Source organism: Miscanthus floridulus, chromosome 8 (assembly GCF_019320115.1).
Source record: "Miscanthus floridulus cultivar M001 chromosome 8, ASM1932011v1, whole genome shotgun sequence".
Lineage (NCBI taxonomy): Eukaryota > Viridiplantae > Streptophyta > Magnoliopsida > Poales > Poaceae > Miscanthus > Miscanthus floridulus.
In genome coordinates, this window is record NC_089587.1 from 37,694,225 (window position 1) to 37,716,477 (window position 22,253).

At 47.5% G+C, this 22,253-nt stretch overlaps 1 protein-coding gene across 1 annotated transcript; it reads right to left on the reverse strand.

Moving 5' to 3' along the window:
* Positions 1 to 385: 385 nt before the first annotated feature.
* Positions 386 to 2,776, reverse strand: LOC136468887 (uncharacterized). Its single transcript, XM_066467292.1, has one exon. The coding sequence runs from the start codon at positions 2,774 to 2,776 to the stop codon at positions 386 to 388; it is 2,391 nt and encodes a 796-aa protein (XP_066323389.1).
* Between the last annotated feature and the right edge of the window lie 19,477 nt (positions 2,777 to 22,253).

Below are 22,253 nucleotides of genomic sequence, written 5' to 3' on the forward strand. Positions count from 1 at the left end.
GGCAAAGAACTTGAATCCAGTAGTGTGTTCTTGGCCCGTGGCATGCAAATGTTGGCGTCCTAAGAGGAACAGCGGCGGCATGGCCAAGACGATCACCATGAGCGTGGCCAGGGTCGGATGGTTGTTCCCGTTGCAATGCACGGATATCGGCCCCGTTCGTTTGAACTTATCAGTCTGGCTTATCAGCTATGGTATCGTGTTTTTCTCTCGTAACAAACCGTACTTTTAAGATGAAAAAAACATATACTCCGTATAAAACATATACTCCGTATCACTTAGTACCGATTCCTGTGCTGAAATACTTTATTTTGGGGCAAAGTAGTATGATGTCCGCTTGCGCATCATGAATCTTGTGCGGTGTACATAGGAGAGACTAGCAGCGCATTCACGGCGAAGTCCTTGTCGCAGCCCAGATGGTGGCCAACAGTACGATCATGTACAGGAACCCCTTCACCATCGGCTTTATCAGCTCGTCCAACCGCCTTTGCCGATATTTGACGGGCAGCATGTGTAGCTCTGTTCTGTTAAAGTGTAGCGGGTCGTCGTCGTCCCTGGTGCTAGCCATGAAGACCTTTGCCGGCCGGCTGATCAGCCACCGGGTTGTTGTCGGTGGGTACTCCACCATCACCTCTATGGAACAGTCCATTCCTTCTTCAAGGTCTTTGCTCATCGACAGGAGCCGCCGCCGTGGGGCATGGACATTCCGGCAGCCGATCAGGTACATTCGCCCATTCTCTGCATTGTACACGCCCTCTAGTGACATCACCGGACTTGGACCAAGGCAATTCCCGTATGCCATGAACTCCGCAGACACATTCAGTATCTGCTGCCTCTCCTCGCCATGGACTCTCTTCAATAGTTCGACGATCCGCATACTAGACCCACGCTGGACTTGGGGAGAGTAGCTTCGTCCAACGAGGGTGCCAGCAGAGAGTATCTGGAGTTCAAAGAACGACCCATCGATCCATTCTGGCACAATCGGCGGCGGCATCCCCATGAATTCATTACGAAGATCAAGCTCGTCGGCGAGGTTGGAGAGACTCCCAATGTCAGCATTGGCAGCGCCAGCGTCGAGACTTGGGTAGCTGAGCAGTGACTTGGCAACGAAGCTGTCGCGAAATCCAGTTGGTTCGCTCGCTCCAAGGAGCTCCCGAGCCTGATCGACCTTGGTGTAGATGTACGACGTGCGCCGCCGCGACGTCACGTAGCCAGCAAACCTGCCGTACACTCGTTTTTGGAACAACAGCGGAGGATGGCTCCTCCCATCCATCGCGGTGATCTGTCCGGCGACGATGCCGCGGCGAGTCATGGACACAATCGTCTGCCCGGAGAGGGTCACACGGTAGTGGCACGCTTCCTTACCGACGCCAAGGCAGGCCACCATGTGTGTCCGCCCCGTGGACGGGATCCACACGCCCTCGGCAGACAGGGTCGTGCTGCTCAGACCCGTCCGCTTCGCCGCCATGGGCTGATGCTCCCACTGGGGCACGTAGCGGAACACGGCTGCCACCCTCGCGGCCGCCGTGCCGCCGATGCTGCCGCCCGTGGACTTGCACTGGAGGCCGGTCACCGCGATGCCAGAACGAGTGAACGCCATGTCCTCCTCCGTAGCGTTTGTGGTTGTGGCAGTGGCAGGGCGGCTGGTGGACACGAACGGCCCGAGCCGGCTGCAGAACTCATCGGTCCCCTTGCAGTTCCAGTTTGGAATGACTTCCATCACCTGGTTATTGGGAATTGCTTGGTAAATCATGTCGCAGGGAGAGCCGCCTCTGTTCAGGCGGTGGTGCTCCATGGCGTCGCCTTCATGGAAGGGCGAGTCGTCCTCGTCGCACGTAGCGGCATCAAGCTCCGCGTCTTCTTGCCGGAATTGGTACCCGCGGCCGGACAGCTGGGACACCAGCCGGACGGTGTCGAAGTAGGCTCCATCAGACCTGGCCTTCGTGCTCGTCATGACGCCAGTCACGGCGCGAGTTGTCAGCGTCGGCGTCTTGGGGTACCGTAGCACGAGCAGGATGTTGCCGTCGGACACGACCGGCGGCTCCAAGTTGCTGCTGCCACCGCCGCGATTGTTAGCCCAGTCCCACGGGTCCGTGCTGTTGCTGCTGCGCACGGGGAGAACAGCGTCCCCGACCATACACAACACCCTCTCGCCACCGCCGCCGCCGTCACCGCTCCCCAGCGACCTCGTCTCGGTATAGACGCCTTGGAACAGTACTTGGAGCTTGGAGATCCCTGGCCGGAGGTCGAACTCCGGCAAAGGACATGGCTCCATTTCAAAACCCGGATCATACCAGCAGGAGCTGTTGCGGGCGATGGCCAAGCTAAGGATCCCGCTGGCGTTAAGTGCTGTTCGCGGACCTGGCCGTTGAGCCATGTCCATGTGCTTGAGACTGAAGGACGCCAGGGGAACTGCTTCAAACGATCCAGGACCGGCCACCATCGCCGGATCGGCATAGCTTCCTTGGAACGGAAACAGGGGGGCTTGGCCGGCGTCTTGGCTCCAGTCGCCATTCATGAAGGAGAGCTGCTGGTACATCAGGTTGCCGTCACTGTCTGCATCAGACTTGAGCTCCGCGGCTGATGAGAGCACGGACTGGCAGCGCCGCTCGACGTCGGCGAACCGGGTGTAGCCTTGATGGATGGGTCCTTTACACATGCTTGGATGGAACGACGGGTGGCAGCGGGTGGCGGCATCGGGACGATATAATTGAACAAGGCATAGCAAGAACAAGGCAAGAATCAGCATCAAAGTGGTGACGATCTTGGCGGTCTCCATCGGTGTGGACTGCAGGAAACTGTAGTTTTCAGTAAGTTATTAATTAACCGAACATAGGCTATCTGCAGCTACGGAACAGCAGTGATTAATCTACTTTTTTTTCTTCCGAAAGGACGGGAAAAGCTTTGCCACATATTCGTATTAGACGACGAAAAAGAGAAAAAAGAGCAATTACAACTCCCTATTTACACCTAGAAGGATGTGATTAATCTACTAAATTCTAAAGTTGATCGAACTGCACTGAGAATTCCTGATCGAATTAAGATGAAATTCGTAGCGAGGCGCAGAGTTGATCGATTACCTTTGCTTAACTCCTTCAGAGCTGAAGAAGGCACGAGGAGTCAAACATGCAAACTATTGGAGTTCTGAAGTACGGCACTCCGGCACTGCTAGTATTGTCGGGTGGAGCACAGCCCGTGCACCCAAAATACCTAATTGACCATGGAACTGCAACCTACCCACATGTACTCATGTGCCTTCGAATCTCCGGGATCGCATATATAACTCTAATAAAAGGAGAGATCAAGATACGACGCGAGAAACCGGGCACCTATAAGTCTATAACCAGATGGGTCGTTGAACTTGTGCAAGATGACAACTAATTTCTGACATGAAAAAATTGTGCAACATCAGTAATAGGTGGTTGACTTAATTAGAAACAAATAGAGTGTGATTGGTTTACGTATCGGTTCAGCCTGACTCAGTTTCTGGGAGCCAGGCCCCACAAGATAGGCTGAACTCATGTAACATAGCATGTAACTAATTTTTGGATTTTTTTTCTACAATTTGATGTTCTCTTATCCGTTCTAATGTAATCAACAGAGATGAGCTGGAAACTTGTAAGAACTTGAGCGATCGCAGAGGCCGGAACTTTTACTTAAAAAACACAGCTAGCATGGCCGAGTTGAGATGGTGTTTGATTGCTTGCACGAGAATATGTTCCATGAGATAAATTAGTATTGCTTGAGGTAAATAAACATAATCATGAAATTTATTATGTGCAACTATTTTTCATTACTCTTAAGTTACCTTATTATTCCTTAATATTTTTCAAAATACGTTAACATATCAACTAATATATACTAATCATGCACTAACAATATCGTTATCTGAGTAATTGCTCATATCTGGCAAGCTCGTCCTAGAGAAATGCACGCTTAAAATCTACATATCCGAGGAGCCAGGTTAAGGAGGGCTTTTGCATACAGAAATGCTATACAACACACGCGTGTTTTATCACCAAAAAACACATAGATTTTAGTCCACCGGACTGTAGCCTCTGTTTATCTCCGTTGTCAGATCTGCGAACAGACTCAAAGAAAAAAAACACATGACGTAGCAGCACACGTGACGCGACGCAGCAGTGCACCAGCACACGACGTGAGGTACAGATTCACCAAAAAAACACATGACATGACGTGTGACGCAGCAGTGCACCTCTATGTATTTTGTCCTTCTATAGAAAAAAAATTGTTTTCTTTGATATGTGATTTGTGATATGTGGATCTGTGATCTTGTGATTGTCTTAAGGTAGAAGAAGTCTAGAGGTAGAAGAAGGATGAAGGCTGTTGAATCTTAATCTTAGGGTGTAAAAAAATTCATGTGTTGAAATTGTATAAAATACATGGTTGTGCAGTAGACAGACTCTTTGCATAAGGTTAAGGAGGGCTTTTGCATAAGTAGAGCCAGAACCAGAGCACCTATACAAAAAGGATTTATAGCAACGCCTTCTTTTTTCAGGCGGCTCTACAAATGGTGCCCAAACGAACAACCCTTACAAATCCATTTGTAGGGGCTGATGGTGTTATCAGCTGCCCCTACAAATGGTTTGATTTGTAGGAGCGGACGGGTGGCTGACCAGTGGGGCCTCCCCGGGTTAAAAAATTGCTATTTTTTTTGGTCCGGATAGTCATTTCTGGGAATTGATTTGTAGGGAACGGCTAGATATAGTCACCCCTATAAATCTTGAGCTGCCCCTATAAATACCATTTGTAGGGACCGCTGGCCAACCGCCCCTACAAATCAGCGATTTGTAGCAATAACAACGCTGTGGTAGGGGCGGCTGGCAAACCGCCCCTACAAATGCTTATAAGCCGCCCATGAAAAGGCTGGCTATAGTAGTGAAACTGGTTCCGTAGACCTGGTTGGAGAATTCGCAGTCAACCAGTCACACCAATATGCTCTTACGCTGGTGCAAAACTCTCTTTTCTTTGCAGAAAAGCTAATTCATGTTTTCATAGCAGCAGTACAGTTTGAGAGTTTTTTTTTTTTAAAAGTGCGACGATACTGACAGGAGTTGCCTCTAAAAGAATACTTCCTCCGTCCCAAATTATAAGTGATTCTAACTTTTTAGAGAGTCAAAACATCTCAAATTTGACCAAATTTATAGATAGAATTATAAAAATTTATGACATCAAATAGCTATACTATGAAAATATAATGAATGAAGAATCTATTGATACTTATTTGGTATCATAAATATTATTATTTTATTCTATATATTTGATTAAACTTGAAATGCAGAATGACTTATAATTTAGGACGGATGAAGTAATATAAATAAATAAAGGTTGTTTTTCCTGGTTGAGCGACAAACAAAGTAATACTCCCAGAAAAGCAGCTTGTGACATTGACCATGTGGCTAATTGTTGACTTATGCCACTCCCCTTCCTTCAAGGCTTCAACCAAAGCAGGGCCTCTACTTAAGACCTCATGGCTAAATATAAGTGCCCAAGCTAAAACACAGCTCGAGCAGAACCTCTGCTAGAGCACCTAAATTTGAGTGGATACCCAAATCCCCCGTATTGGTTTGGGCCTCCATACCCACCTCTTCCTCTTGTGTGGCTGCCACGAGTGATTGAAAAGGTCTGTTACATTGTGCCCAAAACTAGTAACCGGGTCCACTACATCTACAGGCCCAATCTCATTCGGAAAACATAACTTGGCACACTGTCTTCTTCCCTTCCTCTCTGCACGTCGTCTACCTCTCGCTCTGATCTCCCTTTGTTAGCAAACAGAGTTTGTTCAATCTCCATGGCCATTCTTTCTTTCTCAAGCTCTCCCCGCCATCCCCTTTGGTCGGCACACTCACACTCCTATTTTCCTTCTAGGTCTTTAACAAGGATTTTGTCCCTTTCTGATTCAAACTGAAATCCCCCCACGAGACATTGTCCTAAACTTGAGCAATTACCCCACTAGGTGTCGCACGTAGCCAATCCACCGAGAAAGCGCCTCCGAACACATGTCCCGAAGACAACGCAACCCCCCAAAAAACTCTGCACAACTCCACAGCCATTACCCACGAGCTTTGCAACATTGGCGACACCGCAAACACCTCTTCGAGATAGGAAAACCAACCGCCCCCCCACCCCCTAGACCCAACCAAGGTTTTCATTTTCAGAAATTAAAATTTATTGGAGGTCACAGATAAAGAGGATAAACATGATATATCGGAAATATCGGACTAAATTCAAATAAAATTTAATTTAAATTTAAATAAATTTAAACAAAATTTGTACGAAAAAGATAAATATTTTCTTATCGGCACCTACGGATAAAGAGAATATATCGGAAATATCAGGAGATTTTGGCCGATATTGGAAACCACACCCAACAACTAGAAACTCCGAAAACAAACTGCAGAAACACTAAAAGCTTCATGAAAACACAGATGCCCACAAATTTATTAATTTATGTATTATTTTAGTTCCTATGTCTTTTGTTCTTGTGATCCAAACGCTCCTTTATTGATTTTCTTGTGTGTTTTTTATTTCTGTGTTTTGTCAGTTTAGTTCTACCTATTTTTCTGTGTTTTCTATCATTCCTATATTTCTTAATTCTTCTATTCCAAACAGGGCCAAAAATGTATTGAAGGAAGGATGGATATGTCACTCAAATATCCTTCACCACCGGTGAGGGGACGTGGGGGAACAGCCGCTGGTGTGGGGTTCATAGTTGAATCAATGGATGCTAAGCATGTGTTTGGTTCTGGGGTTTACTAGGATGGGTTGAATCCATCCTTAATTTTTTGGAATGGAGTGAATCCATTTCTTGTTTGGTTGTGTAGGTCATCAGGTTCATCCCGGTTTCTTCTCTGGTTTGAGACATGGGATGTGGGTTGAGATCATGCCACATGGGCCCCACACGTCAGTCTCTATCCCCTCCCTCCTCTCGCTCAGCCCATACCCGGCAGCCGCGCCACCGTCCCCGCTCCGCCTGCGCCCGTCCCACGCCGGTGCGCTCGGCCCATGTGAGCTCGCCCCACGTGCCGCTACCCCTGAGCTCGGCCCCACACGCCACCTGTGAGCTCGCCCCACGCTCCACCGCGCTCGGCCCACACGACGCCATCCCTATGCCGCCTGCACTCGACCCTGTGCCGGTGTGCTCGGCAGAGGCGAGCTTGCCCCACGCGCCGTCACCCCTGCACTCGGCCCTGCGTGCTGCCCGTAAGCTCGTCCCATGCGCCGGTGCTCTACTTGCTCGCACGAAGTGGGTTGCCCCCATCCGCTCGATTCGAAGGAACCGGCTCGACCCTCATCTAACGAGAATATTCCTCTAGGGATGAACCCAAATTCCTAACCCCAAACCAAACACTCTCAGAGCTGGGTCCAATCCATCCGAAACCCACTTGAACCAAGCACATATTGGGCAGCTCTAGGCCTCGTTTAGATTGCAAATTTTTGCAATCTGGACACTGTAGCACGTTTCGTTTGTATTTGATAAACTTTATCCGATTATGGACTAACTAGGCTCAAAAGATTCGTCTCGTGATTTGCAACCAAACTGTGTAATTAATTATTTTTTTTACCTACATTTAATGCTCCATACAAGCGTCCAAAAATTGATGTGATGGAGAGAGAGTGAAAAAAACTTGTTTAGATGCCATCCAAATTCCAAGTTTTTTCACTCTCTCTCCGTCACATTAATTTTTAGCCGCTTGCATGGAGTATTAAATGTAGGTAAAAAAAATAATTAATTACACAGTTTAGTTGGAAATCACGAGATGAATCTTTTGAGCCTAGTTGATCCACGATTAGACAATATTTGTCAAATAAAACGAAAATAGTACTATTCATCGAGTTCATTTCTTTTGTAATCTAAACGAGGCCATAGTGTGCATGCAAAACGAACCGAGGGGAGAGAGAAACTGATGAAAAGTCGATGTACAGACTAGAGTAACTGAACCTTGCCAGAAGATTCCTCGGTTCGGCGTTCGTTCTCGGTTCGACGCTTCAACGTAAAATATTGATTTCACGTACGCTGCCACCCACAAGAGAAAGCAGATGAGCTCTGTTCTCTAACTTGTTTATTGTTTATTGTGGGTCCAACGAAGAGAACAACGAACCACACGCTAGAGCTGCCCTGCTTTTCTTGCAAACGAATCGAAAGGCTGCGTTCGTTGCCTGACAACTGCAGCTCGGTTCGATATCACACTGGAGCTGTCAACCACTAGGACAATGTTTTGCTGTCGTTTTGCACATGATCTACATGTGGTTAGGTGCCTGGTTTCTCGCGTCGTACCTCGACCAAGCTCCTTTTATTTTATTCTCGTTATATTCTTTGATCCTTCAGTTCCGAGGCACATCCGCACATGGGTATTTAGATCAGTGCTTAGGTTCTACTCTTTCAACGGTCGACTAGCGACTTTGGCATGCCATCATTAAAAAAAACAAGAATAGAGACGATCTTGACGCGGTCTAAGCGATGTAGGAGTACTTATACCGCTCCGAGATGCTGACTGTTCATGTAATGTAGCGTGTCAGAACCGGAGCCGGAGGAGCCAGAAATTCGAGCTTCACCGGCTCCGGCTCCGGCTCTGTGAACAGTAATCGCGCTACAGTGAGAAGAAAAAGACGGTGGGAGAAAACAGCTCCGGTCTACAGTGTTACTACAGTGTTCCGTGTAAGTGTGTCAGCCAGAGCCGGAGCTCCCTGGAGCCATACCAAACGGCCCCTTACAGTTATGCAGTTTTGGCTCCTGGTGCCTTCTTGAACTCTGAAGGAGAAAAGGGGTGTAAAAAAAATTAGGTAATCGATCAACTCTGCACCGAATTTTAATCTCAACTGGGTCAGCAATTGGCAGTGCAGTTGGATCAACCACCGATGTTTCCTAGCTGCACATAGCCAATGTTCGGTTTCTTAAGTATCTTACTGAATGCTACGGTTTCCTGAAGTCCACATCGATGGAGGCCGCCAAGATCGTCACCACCTTGCTGCTGAATCTTGCCTTGTTGTCTCCATGTCTCTCTGCCGCCACCTCCACGTTCAATCCAATCGAGATAGACTTGCCCTGTTTGTTTAGTTGATAAGCCATGAAAGTCGAGCGACTGTTGACTGATTTGTCGTAAGAGAAGCCTTATAAGCCAAAGCGAACATCCATCGTGCACTACACCCGCTTCGCCGACGTCGAGCGGCACTGCCAGTCCGTGCTCTCATCAGGCGTGGAGCTCAAGGCTAATGCCGACCGTGGCAGCAGACTGACGTACCAGCTATCCTTCGAGAACGGCGACTGGAGCCAAGACGCCGGCCAAGCTCCCCTGCCTCCATTCAAAGGGAGCTATGCCGATCCGGCGGTGGCGGCTGGTCCTGATGACCTGCCTGAAGCGGTCCCCCTGGCATCCTTCAGGCTCACGCACATGGAGACGGTTCCACGGCGAGGTGCACGAGCCGCCTTCAACGTCAGCGGCGTCCTTACTCTCAGCATCGCCCGCGACCCCGGCTGCAGCTGGGAGCTCATGGAAATGGAACCGAGCCCGTCGCCGCCAGAGTTCGAGCTCCGGCCGGGGATCGCCAGGCTCCATCTAGTGTTCCATGTTAGAATCGATATTGTGTGTACCTTTCTGTGTGTAACCCATAGATCCGGGTAACATCCCATTCGCCGTGCGCGGTTGCGCTGTGACCTCGCGGACGCCGGTGTCGAGGCAACTCCGGCTCGGTGGCGAGGTCCAGTGGCCGGTGGTGACTTGCAGGAGCGAGGCAGAGGCGGAGTCGGTGGGCCATCCCGTCGCTGGCAGCACGGCTTTAGATCGGTATTAGGGTTTCTGTAGGTGGGTGTGGCGGCTCCAGTGAACCTCGTCGTCCGAGCCCTCGCCCCCACCTTCCTTTTATGTGTGCTGTGCGACAGGGGCCCACCAACCGAATTAGGGTTGGGCTCCCCCGATCAGGGAGCAGAGATAGGGCCCAATAGGCCGTTGGGCCTATTGGTGGAGATCAACTAACATTCTCCCCCTTGATCTCATTCCATCTTTCACTTTCATGTCATTTGCTTTTGTTCATTCCATTACAGATTAGCTCATAGAGCATGTCTCATCGTCACGGTCCATTGCCGATAGACTTAACAGCTACAACTCACTACTCTGTTCTGAAATAGATACTTATCTTTGGGCCTTCTTTTGTCCAGGAATATTTTAGGCTTTCCCTTAAACCCAAGCTAGCTACATGTTCTCTGAACACCATGTCCTCTGAACATGTTGGGTGGTAAGCCTTTTGTAAGCGGATCCGCGAGCATCCTTTCTTTACTTATATGCTCAAGATTTATGACTTGATCCCGGACTTTATCTTTCACAACATAATACTCAATGTCAATGTGTTTGGCAGCACCATTTGACTTATGTTGTGAGCATCCTGTACTGCCAGATTATAATCGCAGTATTACTTTAGTGGTCTATAGATGTCGTCAACCACCTTCAAACCGGGTATGAACTTCGTTAGTTAGTTCACCTGCCCATTGCCTCATAGCACACTACAAACCGTCATACATTGTGGACGATGTAGTGACAGTTTGTTTTGAGCTTTTCCATGAAATAGCTCTCCTTTGCGAGATGATAGAAAATCCACGTCTGGATATGCATTCACTCTCGCATAATCAGAATCTGAATATCCCACCATGTGGAGTGAATCAGATCTTCTAAATGTCATCATGAGGCCTTTCGTTCCTTGCAAATAACGCAAGACTTTCTTTATCAATTTCAGTGTTCTATTCCAGAATTCTTCTGGAATCTGCCAAGTAAAACCCGGTAACAAATGCAAAGTCAGGGCGCGTACATACTTGAGCATGTTGCAAGCTTCCGACAGCTGAAGCATATGGAACCACTTTCACTTTGTCGATTGAGCTCATATTGGTTCCTGGGGCATTAAAAATCCCCACATCTGTCGCCCTTGACTATAGGAGCAGGTGAGGGACTACATTTGTGCATACTGAATTTCTTTAAGATCTTTTCCATGTATGCCTTTTGTGACAGTCCTTATACCCTTTTTCTTTTATCTTGGTGAATCTCGATCCCTAGAACGAACGAGGCTTCGCCAAGATCTTTCATATCAAATTTCTTTGTCTCCAGTAGTAGACTGACATCACTACTAGCAAGTAAGATATCATCTACATACAGAACAAGGAAGATAAACTTCCCATTCTTAAACTTTGCATAGACATAATTGTCCTCTACATTCTCTTTTAAAACCCAAAATTCTTTATTGACTGATCAAACTTCAAGTACTACCGTCTTGAAGCTTGCTTTAATCTATAAAAGGATTTCTTTAGGCGGTATCCCATTCATTCTTTTCCTTCCATGACAAAACCTTTCGGTTGTGCCATGTAAACATTTTCCTCCAAGTCTCTGTTGAGATATGCCGTCTTTACATCCATATGATGTAATTCTTAATCGTAATGTGCCACTAATGCCATTATGATTCTGAAGGAAATTTTACATGAGACTGGAGAAAAGGTCTCATTGTAATCAATCACTTCTCTTTGCATAAAGCCTTTTGCCACAAGTCACACTTTATATGTCTCTATATTCCCTTGAGAGTCATGTTTAGTCTTATAGACCCATTTATAGCCTACTGTTTTGACTCTTTTAGGAATTATTTCCAAGTCCCAAACTTTATTATCATTCAATGATTTCATTTCATCTTCCATGGCCTCAAGCCACTTTGATGACTTATCACTACTCATGGCTTCTTCAAACGAGGCTTTGATAATCCTCCATTTGAAATTCTTTAGTGTTGTACACTTCCCTCCACATTTGGCACATCTTCTGTTTGAGACTGTTGTTGCTCCCCCTCATGTGTGGCAATTGGTTCTATTGGATCCTGAAGAATAGGTTCCTCATTTTCATTCATTGTTGCCACAGGTGGGATAATAACTGGTGCTGGCACCACAGTATCTAGCACTATCGGTGCAGCTACAATAGGTAGTGAGAAAATTGGCTCATGAATCATTGGAGTGGGCGCTTACACCCGCTTCACTTCAAGGTCAATTTCTCGAGCTACCATGCTCCCCCTCATCAATTCATCTTCTAGGAAGACAGCATGTCTCGTTTCCACAAACTTTGTACATCTCTCTGGACAGTAGAAACGAAAACCTTTTGACTTTTCTGTGTAGCCAAATAAATGACAACTTACTGTTTTGGGATATAACTTCTCAATATTTGGGTTAAACACTTTAGCCTCAGCAGGGCTCCCCCCACACACGCAAGTGGTTAAGTGAGGGTGTTCTTTCTGTCCACAACTCATACGGTGTTTTGAGCACCGACTTTCTTGATACTCTATTGAGCCTATGAATAGAGGTTTTAACGCCTCCATCCACAGGCTCAACTATAAGGTGGAGTAAATTATTATACTGCCCACCATATTCATCAAGGTACGATTGATTCTTTTAGCTATTCTATTCTGCTGAGGTTCACCCGGTATAGAATACTGGGCTACTATGCTATTCTTTTAGGGTATGCCGACCGTAGTACTCTCCCATGGTCAGACCTGACTATCTTAATCTTTAATATCTTAAATTTATCCAATACATCTTTTCTTTCTTTGATTGGATAAATATAGCCATAATGGAAGTAATCATCTATGAATGTTATGAACGAATCATAACCATCCACACTTTTTACAGAAAGCTGATCACAGATGTCGGTGTGAATAATCTATAAAATTCCTGTGCTTCTTTACGTACTTTTCTTTTATGCATTCTCTGCATTGTTCTAAATCTGAGAGCTCTAATGGAGGAAGAATATCATTCTTAACTTGTCTTTCTATTCTCCCCCTCGAAATATGGCCTAAACAACATTGCCATAATTTCGACAACGCATCGTGAGCTCTCTTATGCCACCACTTCAGCTGAGTAGCATATGTCTTTGAAGAGCCAGTGAACTGACTCTTTATTCTATTGAGGTACTCGGTGACCGTGTCACACTCTGGGATTTAGCCTACATGGTTCAATCATATTCTTTATCACAGCCAAACATTTCTTGTTGGCAGTGACCCACTTTCCATGCTCAAAAGCCATAGGACTATCTTTTGTAATTCAAAATCCCTCTCTTTAGTTGCCTAAATGGCATCATTCACTTTTGTCTCCCTCACCGGTGCCACAAACTCAGTGGAACACGGTGAGGTGACTACCCAGTCCACCTCAAACAAGATGAAAAACCAGGTTAAAACTTTTCTTAACATAAAATAACACATCATTTGCATGCCTTGATTCCAACGTTGGTCAAAATCAAAACATACAATTATTCTTATACACTAATTCTACATCACCGTTGGGCAGAAATAGAATTAATGCATAAATCTTTAACTTTGACAATTGTTTTTACACACTAATTCTACATCACCGTTGGGCAGAAATAGAATTAATGCATAAATCATTAACTGTTATCAACTTTTCTTATACACTAATTCTACATCACCGTTGGGCAGAAGTAGAATTAATGCATAAATCATTAACTTTTATAACTGTTCTCATGCACTAATTCTACATCACCGTTGGGCAGAAGTAGAAATAATGCATAAATTATTACAATTATGATATTGTTATTAACAACGTTGGTCAGAAAATAACAAAATCATAATCATATCAAAACTCTTTTTCTCCAATTAAATACCACTTTGGTTCAAAATAACTGGAGAATCAAAAAATTTCTTTGGCTGTGGAAAAACTCTCTTTTTCTCCAATTAAATACCACGTTGGTACAAATTAACTGGAGAATTAACATTTTCTCTTTAGCAGCGGAAAATAATTCAATTTAATGAATTTTGCCCACAGGACAAATCTCTTTTCTATTTTCTTTAATCCATTAATCATTTTCCAGGAAATAAATATTTACTGGAAAAACTTTCTTTTTCTCCGGTTAAATATCATGTCGGTTCAAAATCACTGGAGAATATCTTTTCTTTAGCAGCGGAAAAAACTTTCACTTAATTTCTTGAATTTTACCCACAGGTAAAATACCTTTTTTTTTATTATTTTTCTTTTTGATTTTTCTTTTGAGCCAATTTGTATTTTCAATTTCCAGGAAAAAGAAAAAACCGAAATTGGGCTCATTGTTTACTGTTTCGGCCCATAGCATCAGAAACGGCCCACGGCCCACGGCCGTACGCGCCCTTTCCAGTGCGCTCCCCCGCGCCCAGGCCGCAACCTGGGCCTGGGCCGGGAATTCAGCCTCGCGCTCGATCCCGCCTGGGCCGGCGACGGTCCGATCAATCTCGGCCGTCCGTTGCAATCTGACGGTCGCGCGTCGATTTCGGTCGAATAAATGCCGACGCCGCGCGGCCCGGGCAAAACCCTAGCTCATTCTCTCCGCTGCTCTCTCTCTCTTCGCCCTCTCTCTATTCCTTTCTCAGCCGCAGCCACCGAGAGGACATCGAGCGGGAGTGAGCAGCGAGCCACGGCGCCGTCGCCGGCCCCCTCGCCGGCGCGCGTGCTCCCCGACGGGTGAGCACGCCGCCGTCGAGTGGCCTGGCCGCGGTGCCCCCGTTTGCCGAGCCCGGCGAGCAGCAGCCCCGGTTCGGCCTTTCTTCTCCCGCGCCGGCCAAGGGCCGGTTCGGGTGGGTTTCTTCTCCCTTCCCTTTCTTATTCCCCAATTTCTTTTCGATTTGGTTCTTATCTCATCCGAACTGATGTGGGGAATGGGGTTAGGGTTAGGGTTTCTTTGATTCCTTTCTCTTCTTTTCTTTGATTTCTTTTGTTTCTTCTCGGATTCAACCGATTAGGGATGAGGATCCGTCTAGGGTTAGGTTTAGGGTTCGTATGCCGACCCTGTTCTATTCCCCTTTCTTTTCTATTTTTCCTTTCTTTTCTTTGACATCCGAATGGATCTAGGGTTAGGTTCTGTTCTCTTTTAACTTTTTCTTTTTCCCTTGTTTACCCGAACAGATTATCCCCGTTCTAGGGTTAGGGTTTCGGCTCTGTGAGCCTAGGGCCCTATTTCTTCTCTGATCCGTATGGATCTAGGGTTAGGGTTCGTGTGCCGACCCCTCTCTTCTTTTTCCTTTCATTTCAGGGTTAGGGTACTTTTGAACCTTCCGAATCGAATCGAGATCTAGGGTTAGGGTTCGGTGCCGAGGGCCCTTCCTCAAGGCCGAAAACTTTTCTTTCTTTTCATCCATTCTTTAACCCAGTTAGGGTTAGAGTTCAAGTGCCGAGGGCCCTTCTTTTTCTTTTCAAATCCGAACTAGATTCTTTTCTTTTGCTGTGCGCCGTCGAACGGTGCGGCCATCTTTTCCCTCGCGCGGTGGCGGTGGTTTTTCTTTCTTCTTTTACCCGGTTAGGGTTAGGGATACACACTTGTAACCTGGCTCTGGTACCATTGTTAGAATCGATATTGTGTGTACCTTTCTGTGTGTAACCCGTAGATCCGGGTAACATCCCATTCGCCGTGCGCGGTTGCGCTGTGACCTCGCGGACGCCGGTGTCGAGGCAACTCCGGCTCGGTGGCGAGGTCCAGTGGCCGGTGGTGACTTGCAGGAGCGAGGCAGAGGCGGAGTCGGTGGGCCATCCCGTCGCTGGCAGCACGGCTTTAGATCGGTATTAGGGTTTCTGTAGGTGGGTGTGGCGGCTCCAGTGAACCTCGTCGTCCGAGCCCTCGCCCCCACCTTCCTTTTATGTGTGCTGTGCGACAGGGGCCCACCAACCGAATTAGGGTTAGGCTCCCCCGATCAGGGAGCAGAGATAGGGCCCAATAGACCGGGCCTATTGGTGGAGATCAACTAACATTCCAAGGCGTGTATACCGAGACAAGGTCGTCGCCGGGGAGCGGTCCCCGTGACCGTGACGACGGCGGTGGCGAGAGGGTGCTGTGTATGGTCGGGGACGCTCTTCTCCCCGTGCGCGGAAGCAACAGCACGGACCCGTGGGACTGGGCCAAGAATGATGGCGCTGGCACCAACTTGGAGCCGCCGGTCCTGTCTGACGGCAAACATTCTGCTCGTGCTACGGTACCCGAAGACGCCGACGCTGACAGCTCGCGCCGTGCATGGCGTGATGGCGAGCACGAACGCCAAGTCGGATGGCGCGTACTTCGACACCGTCCGCCTGGTGTCCCAGTCCCAGCTCTCCGGCGGCTACGGGTACGGCTACGACCCCGGTTACCAATTCCGGCAAGAAGACGACACGGAGTCGTCTTCTGATGTCGCATGGCGCAGCAAGGACGACCCTCCCTTCCATGAAGGCGACGCCGCCATGGAGCAGCACCACCTGAACAGTGGCCAATCTCTCTGCGACTTCATACACGAATCCAGTTTCGGCAGCCAGGTGATGGAAGTCGTTCCAAACTGGAATTGCAAGGGGACTGATGATGAGTTCTGCAGCCGGCTGGGGCCCTTCGTGTCCAGGCCCCCTGCCACAAGCAGAGCTATGGAGGAGGACATGGCGTTCAATCGTTCTGTCATCGCGGTGACCACGGGCTTCCAGTGCAAGCCGTTGGGCGGCAAGGACAGACGTGCAGCAGCAAGGGTGGCAGCCGTGTTCCGCTACGTGCCGCCGTGGGAGCATCAGCCCACTGCGGAAAAGAGGACCGGCATGACCTTGTCGGCCGAGGGCGTCTGGATCCCGTCTATGGGGCGGGTTTGCATGGTGGGCTGCCTTGGCGTTGGCGTCGCCAAGGAAGCATGCGGTTACCGCGTGAGTCTCTCCGTCCGGACGACGATGTCGATGACTCGCCGCGGCATCATCGCCGGACAGATCACCGCCATGGACGGGACGAGCCACCCTCCGCTCATGTTCCATCAACGCGTAGACCCCCGGATTGGTGGCTACAGGCCGTTGCAGCGGCGCATGTCGTACTCCTACACCAAGGTCCAACAGGCTCGGGAGCTCCTCCTTCAACTCCGAGCGAGCCAACCAGCAGGATTTCGCAACAGCTTCATTGCCAGGTCACTACTCAGCTATCCAAGTATCGCTGCTGGTGCTGGTGCCAATGATGAAATGGTGAGTCGCGCCAACCTCGCCGACGACCTTGATCTTCGCTTCCAGTTCACTGTGAAGCCGCCGTTTGTGCCGCAATGGATCGAGGCCCCATTCTTTGAACTGCAGATACCAGCCTGTTCGCTTGCTCGTAAACAGTTAGAAATAGTGTTTTTCTCTCACACCAAACCAGCCAGCAGTAAATAATCCACGATACGATACGGCCTCCCGAACAGGCTGAACTCTCTATTGGCGTGAAATTTTTACATTTTGGTCCATTTTAAAAACATTTTTTATAAATAGTTTCTGTCGAAACATTTTCTGATAATAAACTATTTTTCGGCGTATTAGGACACGACGCCAAATTATGAGGTTCGGCGCTGTGTCAGACAACACCGAACTTTTACCACATCAGCGCGAACTACGGTCACAGTTGCCACAAAGGCGTTGGGCCCCGCGTACCTCGGCGTTGTGTTACTTCACGCTGAGCCACAGACCTCAACGTGGCACTGCTCGACGCCGAAGGTCTGGGCACTCATAAATTTCACCAGCCACTGGACCAGTTCACCAGCCACTCATAAATTGCAAGTGGCCGACCTCTTTGATTGTTCACATTGACGACCTGCCTCCTGCCGGAAAAGAAGCGACTGCAAATAATAAAGTGTCCAGCGTTTCCATCTGTTGCATTTGGGGGATGCCAAAATTTTTGGCAAACACTACTGTAGTGTTTTCATTGTTATTTGGGAATTAGTGTCCAATCATAATCTAATTAGACTTAAAAGATTCGTCTCGTGGATTTCGTCTAAACTGTGTAATTAGTTTTATTTTTTATTTATATTTAATGCTTCATGCATGCATCCAAAGATTCGATGTGATGAGAAATCTTGAAAAATTTGGTTTTTTGGGTGCAACTAAACGGGGCCTTGCATATAGGATGGGAGGAGTATATGATAGTACTATAGATACATCATCTAGCTAGCTAGTGCAGTGAGCTGACAATGCTGCTTTAACCAATAAAACCCCAACAATGCATTATGCATGCGCACTATACCCTGCGGCACTCCTGCTCTAATAAACTAGAACCAGAAACAGCCAGCAGCAGTACAGGGCTAGCTGAGATCAGTGCTGCAGTAGCAGCACTGATGGGTCACTCACTGTGCTTAGCTTGATCAGATAATGGACGGAGCACTATTGGGCATTGGCCACTCGACCTGCACAAACCAAAAAAGCTAGCATATTTTCACGCATGCATTTCAAGAATTCATGTAAACAAAGAGATCGATGGCTGGCTGGATTCCCTTCTATTATCAGTATTCAGTAGCAGAGTGCCAGAGTAGTACTGAAGCAATTCTAGTGGACCATCTGCCAATGCAACATGTAAACTCAGCAGCTATATATACTGCTATAGGCTCATCAACCTTGGCAAGCCATGACACTTGCATAGTGCTTTACTTTTATATACTGCTAGTATATCGCTTTGATTTCAGATTTGACTACTGAACGGTCCAATGGCTTTCACAGATACCACGGCACTTGCGATTCTCACTTCTCTAACAGTCAATCAATCTGAACTTTGACCAAAATTATATAAAAAAATACGAACATTCATAATACAAAATTAGTATCATTAGATTAGTCATAGAATAAATTTTTATAATAAATTAATTGGAGACATAAATATTAATACTATTTACTATACACTTAGTCAAACTTGAGCTATTTTGATCGGCACGAATCCCATAATTGCATTTTTTTTCTGGACGGGGGAGTATACCAGTTTGCAATCAAGTAGTCCTCCGTCCCTGTGAATCATTGCCTGTCTCTCTTTCCGGGGCAGCTCTGCTCATCCAAGACATGAAAATGAGCTGTAACCGATCATTTCCATCCTTTTTTCTTTTTTTTTAGAAAAAAAGGAAGTGTAGCCGAATGGTATCATGGTGTTGACTTCTGCTAGCCAGCTCCCTCCAACCATGCATCATGTCGAATCTCGGGGAGCAGCTCAGCTGTAATGTAAATTGTAAACTCACATAGGCCATGTTTAGTTCCCCCAATTCCGAAATTTGGCACTATACAAAAAGAAGATTCCCTGTCACATCAAACTTGCGGTACATGCATGGAGTAATAAATATTGACGAAATCAAAAACTAGTTGCACAGTTTGGTTGTACTTTGCGAGACGAACGTTTTGAGCCTAATTAGTCAACAATTGGACAATCATTACCAAATAAAAACAAAACGTACTGTAGCTACAGGAATTCAGACGGCGCTGATTCGGTGAAACTAAGCCCTTGTTTAGTTCGCGAAATTTGGAATTGGGGGCTACTGTAGCACCTTCGTTTTTATTTGGCAAATAGTGTCCAAACATTGATTAATTAGGCTTAAAACGTTCGTATCGTAATTTCCCACCAAACTGTGCAATTAGTTTTTCTTTTCGTCTACATTTAATGCTCCATGCACGGGCCGCAAACATTCGATGTGACAGGTACTGTAGCAACTTTTTGGACTTTGGGGTCCAACTAAGGCCCTGTTTAGTTCCACTTTATTTTGCCAAATTTTTTCAAGATTTCCCGTCACATCGAATCTTTGGATGTATGTATGAAGCATTAAATATAAATAAAAAATAAAACTAATTACACAGTTTAGATGAAATCCACGAGACGAATCTTTTAAGCCTAATTAGACTATGATTAAACACTAATTACCAAATAACAACGAAAAGCGCTACAGTTGCATTTCGCCAAAAATTTCGCATCTAAACTGAGCGTAAACGAGGCCATAGTTTAGTACTGTAGACTGTGTGTAGCAACTGTGGCTACATCACCCACAATGCTTGTTTTCTTGCAGGCTGGTAACAAGAAAATGGTTATTATTTCCTTGGATTGACAAGATCCAGCAGGCAGGCGGAGAGAGAGAGGGTAAACTGTTTACAAGTAGGAAATCATCAGAGAATCCGACAGGGAGACAGAAATTCAGGCTTGCTCAGAGTTAGTACAAGTGTGTGTAGTATACTAGGGCCTTGTTTAGATGCCACCAAAATTCCAAGTTTTTTCACTCTCTCCATCACATCAATTTTTAGCCGCTTGTATGGAGTATTAAATGTAGGTAAAAAAAATAACTAATTACACAGTTTAGTTGGAAATCACGAGATGAATCTTTTGAGCCTAGTTGGTCCACGATTGAACAATATTTGTCAAATAAGACGAAAGTGGTACTATTCATCGGGTTGAAATTTTTTCAGCATGTAAACGAGGCCTAGGTTAAGTTCCATTTGATTAAGGGGGTGTTTGGTTCCTGAACTAAATTTTAGTTCATATCCCATCGAATGTTCGGACACATGTATAAAGTATTAAATATAGATTAAAAAATAATTAATTACACAGATTGCGGCTAATTTGCTAGACGAATTTTTAAGCCTAATTAGTCCATGATTTGACAATATGGTGCTACAGTAAATATATGCTAATGACGGATTAGTTAGGCTTAATAAATTCGTCTCGTAAATTAGTCTCCATCTGTGTAATTAGTTTTATAATTAACTCATATTTAGTCCTCCTAATTAGTATCCAAACGTCCGATATGACATGGACTAAAATTTACTCCATGGAACCCAACACCCCCTAGTGTATGTATCAGAGACGTGTAGTCAAGTGCCAGCTTGGAAAGAGCAGAAACAGAAACCTATTGGCCAAAATTTGCTGCACACTAGTCACTAGCTAGCTAGTACTGGCCCTGTTCATTTCCTTCCATGAGCTACAGGGTAGAGGCTAGAGCTGGAGCAGAGCATTCCGAATCCGAGGTGGTGGTGGCTGGCTTGCCGCCGTGCCAGTGGTCCAGTGGCTGGTGAAATTTATGAGTGCCCAGACCTACGGCGTCAAGCAGTGCCACGCTGAGTGCCACGCTGAGGTCTGCGGCTCGGCGTGAAGTAACACAGCGCCGAGGTACGCGGGGCCCAACGTCTTCGTGGCAACTGCGACCGGAGTCTGCGCTGACGTGGCAAAAGTTCAGCGTTGTCTGACATAGCGCCGAGCCTCATACCTTGGCGTCGTGTCCTAATACGTCGAAAAATAGTCTATTGTCAGAAAACGTTTCGACAGAAAGCTATTTATAAAAAATGTTTTTAAAACGAACCAAAATACAAAAATTTCACCTCTATTGGCACCATGGTTGGACGAAACAGCTCTCGCCAATCCCAGACCCAGAGTAGGCCTAGTATGTGGCAGATCGAACTACTTAAGAGAGTCCATGCCGTGAAGCAGCAGCACATACTGCTGAATGTGTCTGCGGAGTAGGCCTAGTATGTGGCAGATCGAATTGCCTCCGTCCTAGTCTGGTGATGTCATTGGAGGGCGTGTACAACCCAGAGGATGGGCGAATGTACCTGATCGGCTGCCGGAACGTCCACGCCCCACGGCGAGTCTTGGCGGCGATCAGAGACCTTGAAGACCGAATGGACTGCTCCATAGAGGTGACGGTGGAGTACCCACCGACGACAACGCGGTGGCTCATCAACCGGAAGGCAAAGGTCTTCATCGCCAGCACGAGGGATGACGACGACCCGCTACACTTCAACAGGACCGAGCTCCACACGCTGCCCGTCATATACCGGGACCAGCAGCGGCACGAGCTGACGGAGCCGATCGTGGAGGGGCTCCTCTGCGTCACCATGCTGTCGGCCACCATCGCCGCCACCATCAGCCAGCTGCTCTACATCAAGTCCCACGCCGACGTCGCGCCGTACATCTCCCTCGCCATGCTCGGCGTCCAGGCTCTCGGCTACACCGTGACGCTGGTCACCGATGCAAAGATGCTGCCGGCTTGACCGTCGCAGAGGCACCGACCCTACGCCTACCATATGGGTTGGAACATTCTGGACTACTCCGTCAAAGCGCTCACCCTCGCGGCGCTTGCCGTCACGGCGAGGCTCGCTCGATCAGAAGGTGTGGCGGTCGAGGGCCCGGGCGCGGGCGCGGGCGCCGCTCGAGCCGGATCGAGTACCCGACGACACCGTGGTGCTCCTGTACAGCTTCGGTGTGCACTTGAGCACCCTCTTCTTCGCCGTCGCCGTGCACCTACGGCACGTCGGCGACGACTCTGTCGCGCAGGACGGTCTACGGTGAAGCGCAGTGGAGGTCGTCGTCGCATATGCGCACACGCGGCGCCATCATGGAGCGGTATGTCGGTGTGGTGAAGGAGTGGTTTTTGCTCCCGCAGGTCATCGGCAATGCCGTCTGGCGCGTCAACTGCAAGCCTCTCGCGGCGGGATACTACGCCGGCGTCACCGCCGCGTGGTTGCTGCCACGCAT

Excerpts from the sequence above, each read along its gene's own strand:
- LOC136468887 (XM_066467292.1), bottom strand. The coding sequence starts at position 2,776 with ATGGAGACCGCCAAGATCGTCACCACTTTGATGCTGATTCTTGCCTTG.